Here is a 6,932-nt window from a genome sequence, read left to right as displayed (position 1 = left end):
GCCCTGGCCCTGGCCTGAGAAGGGACCAGGAGGTGGTTACTTCCCTCCACCTTGCTCTGACAGATGGGGAAACTGAGGCCCGGGGAGACAAATCTACCCCCCCCGTCCTCTCACTCCCCAATGCCTCCTCCCTCTTTCCTGCGTCACCCTCATCAGTGGCTCCTTTTCCTCTGCAGGCGGCCGTTGGTGGGGCCCACACCCTGCACATGAGATCACAGGGCACCGGCTGGACGGGGGCCGGGTCATCCTGCCTGTGATCCCCCGTCAAGGGGCTCCCTGCCACCACGGTCCTGGGAGCCGAGGTGGCCCTGGAGGCGGGGGCTTCTGCCAGGGACTCAGCCCCCGAGCCAGCCCCCACCAGCCGCACCTTCTGCAGAGTCCCTCATACAGCTCTGGACTGAGTCCAGCTGGTCCCCATTGTACAGATGGGGAAACTGAGACCTGGGGATGTGGAGTGGCTGGCCCCCGGCCATACAGGAAGGTAGACACCGTGACGGTGGGGAGGGCGGTGATGGGGTCCCGACACTGGACATACCTGTGCACTATCCTGGAATGATTCCTTCCATAAACAGACACAAATTAAACACCTGCTGTGTACATGATAAGACAACAAACAGTAGCAATAAAAGCAGATAATTCTTTGACTCTCCCTCTCCATCAGCAGGCTGTGTGCCACCTGCTTTTCTTATCTGATCTGACAGCCCCTCAGACTTCCCTGTAATGGGGTCTCTGTTATTGCCCCTCTTTTCAGAGACAAGAACAGTGGCCCGGAGAGGTTAAATTACTGCCCCAAATCACACAGCCAGCTGGCACAGAGCTGGGGTTCCGACCCTGGCCTGCTGGCACCCCCACTGCAGCACCCTGTCTGCTCCCGCACACTCCACCCCCTCCTTCTGCTGTGGACCCTCCTGAACTGTGGTTTAGGGGGCAGTGCTCAGGTAAGGGGGGATGTGAGTCCAGGGAGCCAGTGGGCGTGGGGACCTGGCCAGGGGGTGGGGGCTGACGCTGCCTCTCTCTCCCCAAGTAGGGCCCAGGTGAGTGGACCCCCTGGGGCTCCTGGACCCGATGTTCCAGCTCTTGCGGGCGGGCTGTCTCTGTGCGCAGCCGGCACTGCGTCTGGTGAGCAGAGAGGGGGGTTACAGGGTGGGGTGGGAGGGGGGCGCTGCCCCTCCTCTCCCGCCAGCCCGCCCCACTGCTGGCCGCACCCTCTGCCTGCCCACACATGCTGTGCCTTTTAATCCCGCTGATCCAGCTGGAATGTGGGTGGGGGCGGCTGGGCCCAGGGGTGGGCAGGCCAGCCCTGCAGAGGGTCACTGGGGGTCCTGACCTCACTCTGGCCACCTTGTCCCCCGTAGGTTCCCCAGGTTAGAGACGTGCTGGGGAGACACCCACGAGTACCGCCTCTGCCATTTGCCGGTAAGTTCTGTCACCTCCCTGGGCCCCCAGGGGTGCCTGGAAGCCTCCAGGTCCCGCCTCGTGCCCCCAAATACACTGCCTCCCTGCCAGGCTCCCCTGGGCTCCCCTGGGCCCTCCCAGCATCGGGCCTGCGCATCTTTGTCCTCAGGACTGTCCCCCAGGGGCCATTCCCTTCCGAGACCTTCAGTGTGCCCTCTACAATGGCCGCCCTGTCCTGGGCACCCAGAAGACTTACCAGTGGGTGCCCTTCTACGGTGGTGAGTAGCCTCCCCTCCTGGCCCGCAGGAGGCAGGGAGAAGGGGTTGCTGAGAAAGAAAGCGACTGGAGGTTGGCAAGAAGGCAGCACCAGCCCTGGGGCTTTGAAGGATGCGTAGGAGTTGAAGCGAGGGGGGAGGCAGGTGTGAGGTGTGCGGCGGCACAGGATAGAGGGTGTGTTCTGCACGGGACTGAACTCCAGCCTGAGGATCTGCCTGGAGCTGTCTCCAGAGGCCAGCAGTTCCCAAACTTACCCCAGTAGCAGGAATTGCTGCCGCATTTAGCTGAAAATAGCAAGTTATATAACTGTGTGCCCGGGGCAGTGTGACTCCAGATTTAAGGGAAACAGACAACTTTAGACACCATAGTGGAAGAGACACAGATAAGAAAAGCTGAGAGTGGAGAAGATTCCATCCATCAGCCTCATGGGGTTTTTTGGGTTTTGTCTTTTGTTTTTTTTTCCCCCTAAGAATTAGAGAAATTTTGCCACGATGCCACCCCCGCAGAGGCCCTCCAAGGCCAGCTTGGGCTCTGTGCCAGCCAGGGTCTGCCAGCCTGGCCAGGGAAGTGGGAGCCGGGAGGAGCTCAGATCAGGGCTGTAAGCTTGAGCCTGCGGTCAGACTGCCCAGTGTGCCCCACTGCAGGCAGTCGGGAAACTGAGTCTGGGAGAGGCCCAGTGACACACCAGGGCTACTCAGGATTCAGTCACTACTGAAGACTTCTTTTTTTTTTTTTTAATTCTTTTTTTCCAATGTTTATTTATTTTTGAGAGAGAGAGAGCGAAGAGGGGGCAGAGAGAGAGGGGGGCAGAGGATCCGCAGCCAGCTCTGTGCTGATAGCACAGAGCCCAACACAGGGCTCGAACTCAGGATCCGCGAGATCATGACCTGAGCCAAAGTCAGGCGGGTAACCGACTGAGCCACCCGGGCGCCCCAGCATGGAACACTTTTTACTGGGCTCATGCTGGGTGCAGGGCCCATGTGCTGAGTGACTTCTACCCACAGCTGTACCCCAGAGCCTGGAACGGTGTGGGAAAGTAGTAGGTGCGCTGTGAATATTTGCAGGACGAAAGTATGAAGAATGGACTCCCTAATGTTAGGGCTTAACAGGAATGAATGAATGCACGCGTGCGTACACGCGGGCTGGGGGGTACTTGCCTGGGAGGGTCCTGGAAGCTGAAGGCAGACACCCCTGAAGTCCCAACCTGGCTCTAGCACAGCCTCCAAGTGTGGCTTTGGCTGAGTCTCCGGGCCTCACGAGCCTGAGGGGAGGAGGCCGGAGCCCTGACAGATGTCCTCGATGCTCCATCAATTCCTTCCTTCCCCAGCGCCCAACCAGTGCGACCTTCACTGCCTGGCCGAGGGGCACGCCTTCTACCACACCTTCGGCCGCGTCCTGGACGGCACCCCCTGCGGCCCGGGGGCCCAGCGGCTCTGCGTGGCCGGCCGCTGCCTCGTAAGGCCTCGCCGGGCCCCNCCCACCGTCAGCCTCCACTCCGCCCCCTCACTGCAGAGCCCGCCCCTTTTCCCGGCCCCGCCCCCAGTACGGTCCAGGCGAGGGCCGTCCGCGAAGCCGCGCTCGTCCTCCCCGCCCCTGCAGAGCGCCGGCTGTGACGGTTTGCTGGGCTCGGACGCCCGCGAAGACCGCTGCGGCCGCTGCGGCGGCGCCAACGAGTCGTGCCTTTTCGTGCAACGCGTGTTCCGTGACTCCGGTGACCGCTCTCTCCGTCGTCCCCGCTTGCCCGGAGCGGGCCCTTTAACGAGCCTCGGGCCCGGAAGCGAAGTCCCGAGCTGACTGGGCAGTCCTTGGCCCAGCCCCCTCCGTCTCTTCATTATGATTGGTTCCTGCTAGATGGTCCCGCCTTCCCAGAACAGATGGGGTTTTAACTCTTCCCGGCTGCACTTAATCGAGAATAATCTTAACTCCCAAAGTTTTCCGAGCGTTTTCGGGGTGCCAGGACCCTGGCTAACCTGCTTGCCGTAGTTTCTTATTTAATCCTCAAATCGTCCCTCAAATGCCCTCCCACTCGGCCCCAACGCCCTCCTTTCTCCCGCGCAGGTGCCTTCGCCGGGTACTGGAACGTGACCCTGATCCCCGAGGGCGCCAGACACATCCGCGTAGCCCACCGGAGCCGCAACCACCTGGGTATCGCGGGGCCCGAAGGGGGCGGCGCCCTGCGGGCCGCCTGGGATCTAGCCGGGGAGCCTGCCGCCGGGGAGGAGGACGCTGGGGTCGGGAGGCGGGTCCCAGCCCGGGCTGACCCTTCCCTTGCAGCGCTGATAGGGGGCGACGGGCGCTACGTGCTCAACGGGAACTGGGCGGTGAGCCCACCCGGGACCTACGAGGCGGCAGGCACCCGTGTGGTCTACACCCGCGCTGCAGGGCCAGAGGAGATGCTGCGCGCGACCGGGCCCACCTCCCACGACCTGCTCTTGCAGGTGCGGGCCAGCCTCTGAGGGGGCGGCTGGGAGATGTAGGGGCGGCTGCGTTACAGGACGCGGGAGGGAGGCGGGGAGCTGGGCCGTCGGGTCGAGCGCGGCTCCCTAGCTGCGACACCCCTCCAGGTCCTCCTGCAGGAGCCCAACCCCGGCATCGAGTTCGAGTTCTGGCTCCCTCGGGAGCGCTACGGCCCCTTCCAGGAGCGGGCGCAGGCCCTGGGCTGGTCCCTGCGGCAGCCGCAGCCTCGGGAGGTGGACCGACAGCCCGCTGAGCCCCCCGCGGTCCCAGCTACCGTTTCCCCGAGGACCCCGCCCCCCGCCCCCGGTGAGGTGGGGTCGGCCCCGGGTGGGAGCAGGCAGGGAGGTGAGGCCTGCGCCCCTTACCGAAGACCCCCACAGACCCCTGCCCACCCTGCCCGGACACTCGAGGGCGCGCGCACCGGCTGCTCCACTATTGCGGCGGGGACTTCGGTGAGACATTCTTAACCCCAACCCTTACCTGGCTCCTAGCTGACCTGAACTTGAGCCCTGTTCTGCTGACCTCTGACCGCAATCTGACTTTACCCTAATTGGCCTCCTTGATATGACCCTTTGCCCTGATCTGAACTTTGACCCCCTGTGGATCCCAGTCCTCACCTGACCCCAGCCCCGTCTCCCCAGTCCTGAGGGCCCCCCAGTGTTCCATCTGACCCCAGTTCCTTTCTCTGGTGTTGGGGTGCATGCGAAGGGTGCCCAGGGCGGAGCATCCAGCCAGCCTCCGCACCCTCCTGCCCACAGTGTTCAGGGCCCGGGTGCTGAGCCGCCTCCAACAAGCGCAGGAGATGCGCTATGAGGTTCAAGTGCAGCTCATCTACAAGAGCCGCTGGCCGCTGCGGGCCCTGGAGTACGTGTGGGCGCTGGGCCGCTGCCCCTGCCCGCGGCTCGACCTGCAGCGCGAGTACCTGCTGGCGGCCCAGCGCCTCGTCAGCCCTGACGGCACCCAGGACCGGCTGCTGCTGCCCCACGCCGGCTATGCCCGAACGTGGAGCCCTGCTGAGGACAGCCGCGTGCGCCTGGCTGCCCGGCACTGCCCCGCCTGAGCCGCCAGCCAGACACGCTCGACCGGGCTCAAACTCGGCGTATTTCCCGGCTCACCCTGGCTCCCAGCGGCTTCCACCGCAGCCGTGTGGTTGCCAGTCACACAGGCTCAGCTGTCCCCGCACACAGTCAGATCCACTGTCATGAGCAGGAGGCACTGGTGAGGATGCACTGAAGAGACTCTTATTTCCTCTCTCACTCTGGCTGCCAGGAAACTCACAGATGTTTTATTCTTAGAACCTTTGTGTCTGCTTTTATTCGCTTTGCCTCACACTCACTTTCTTAGAGACACTGTCACAACAAGCATGGCCCCAAAGGAAGAGTGTATAACACGACCTTGGGATATAGCACCTTCCCCTCTTGCCCTGGCTACCAGGAAGCTCAGGGACAATCCAGCTGGGTCTTTCTTTCCTTTTTTCTTCCTTCCTTCCTTCCTTCCTTCCTTCCTCCCTCCCTCCCTCTCTCCCTCCCTTCCTTCCTTCCATCTTTGAAATAATCTGTATACCCGAAGTGGGGCCCGAACCCACAACCCAGAGAACAAGAATCGCACCCTCCCCTGACAGAGCTGGCCAGATGCCCGGCTGGGTTTCTTCAAACACCACTGTTAGCAGGGTGCCCATCCCTTGTTTCTTCCTATTTAACCTTAACGAGCTCTGTTAAGACAAGGGCACCCCAGTAACACACGCTGCCAACATGCCAGGACGTGCTGGTAGCCAGACCCGTGGTCACGCTGTCGCGGTGTGCGCACGCGCACTCACGGGCGCCCCAGCCCTCCTCCTCCCCTGGTCCGATGCCCCCCCACCCCCTGGGGGCCACACGCGTCCCATGCCGCCCAGGGCCCCCGTTCCCGCCCTCCTGTGTGCTCCTGGACACGTTCCCCTCTTCAGTCTCTGGGGCCAGGAGCGCAGACCTAGGCCACGTGTGAATTGGGGGTGCCTGGATGGTGTCCTCCAAGCCCTCCCCTCGGGACACTCTGGAAGGGCCGCCCGTTCGCCTTCTCTCCCTGGACGGGGCGGCTTATGCCGTCACTTGGGACCGTCTGATCTTCTGTACCATCCGTGGTTGTGTGTTTCTCTGGGACACAGGATGCTCAACTGTGGGGCTCAGGCTCAGCGCCTGACCTCGCAGGTGACCTGTGGCCGCACCCCGCCCCTCTCTGGGCGTCAGTTTCCCCTTCTGCAAGTACCCTTTCAGCCCCTCGCAGCTCTGAGCACAGGAACTGCATTCCTCCGCCTCCTTCCCGTGCCTCCGGGTCCCAGACCTCACCCCGTCCGCCCCAGCAAGTACTGAACCTGGAGAACCCCCGGAGGGAGGCGTGGGTCCTGCGCGCCCCCTGGTGGCACCTGGCATTGCCTGCACCCAGAGGGCCCTGCCCGTGCTCCCCACCCCCCAGCCCGCTTCTCTCGGGGTGCTAGCCTTCCTCTAGAACAGCTGTCCCCACACTCTGGGTTCCTCCCANCCCTCCGCTCGGCGAGGGGACATTGTTTCCAGGGCTGATCACGTTCGCTCGCAGCGGACGGTCCCTTGAGGTCCTGATTTCCTCTCTAGCTTTAAAAAAACAAACCTTGAACAATTGAAAGAGAGAAGGTTCCACCGGAATCTACAGACGTTCAAATCCAGCGCACGGACACACACCCCCGGTGGCCACAGAGAACGACAGAAACGGGGTGACCCCAGGGCTGTGCCGTCCTGTCTACCATCCCCGGCTCCCCGTGTCCCCACGCGGCCGCCGGGAGGGACCACGAG

General features: G+C 63.0%; 1 protein-coding gene across 2 annotated transcripts; it reads left to right on the top strand.

Annotated features, from left to right (window-relative positions):
• The first annotated feature begins 285 nt into the window (after window positions 1-285).
• On the top strand, window positions 286-6,640 carry ADAMTSL5 (ADAMTS like 5). Of its 2 annotated transcripts, none has more exons than XM_077760574.1 (12): window positions 286-477; window positions 856-938; window positions 1,028-1,119; window positions 1,356-1,416; window positions 1,565-1,673; window positions 2,999-3,126; window positions 3,271-3,382; window positions 3,730-3,816; window positions 3,946-4,109; window positions 4,236-4,434; window positions 4,509-4,580; window positions 4,887-6,640. In XM_077760574.1, the coding sequence occupies exons 1-12, from the start codon at window positions 426-428 to the stop codon at window positions 5,186-5,188; spliced, it is 1,461 nt and encodes a 486-aa protein (XP_077616700.1). In that variant the 5' UTR covers window positions 286-425; the 3' UTR covers window positions 5,189-6,640. The 2 variants fall into 2 exon arrangements, with proteins under 2 accessions (XP_077616700.1, XP_077616699.1); XM_077760573.1 differs by having other exon boundaries at window positions 286-481; window positions 752-938.
• Window positions 6,641-6,932: the final 292 nt, after the last annotated feature.

This window comes from Crocuta crocuta, unplaced genomic scaffold (assembly GCF_008692635.1).
Source record: "Crocuta crocuta isolate KB4526 unplaced genomic scaffold, BGI_CrCroc_1.0 scaffold443, whole genome shotgun sequence".
Taxonomy (NCBI): Eukaryota; Metazoa; Chordata; class Mammalia; order Carnivora; family Hyaenidae; genus Crocuta; species Crocuta crocuta.
This window is presented reverse-complemented; position numbering and strand designations above follow the sequence as displayed.

What these genes read in the sequence shown, in the direction of transcription:
- ADAMTSL5 (XM_077760573.1), top strand. Translation starts at nt 426, where the DNA reads ATGGGGAAACTGAGACCTGGGGATGTGGAGTGGCTGGCCCCCGGCCAT. An exon ending in GTGGGTGCCCTTCTACGGTG is followed by an intron (nt 1,674 to 2,998) that starts GTGAGTAGCCTC and finishes TTCCTTCCCCAG; the next exon opens with CGCCCAACCAGTGCGACCTT. An exon ending in GACCCCGCCCCCCGCCCCCG is followed by an intron (nt 4,435 to 4,508) that starts GTGAGGTGGGGT and finishes AGACCCCCACAG; the next exon opens with ACCCCTGCCCACCCTGCCCG.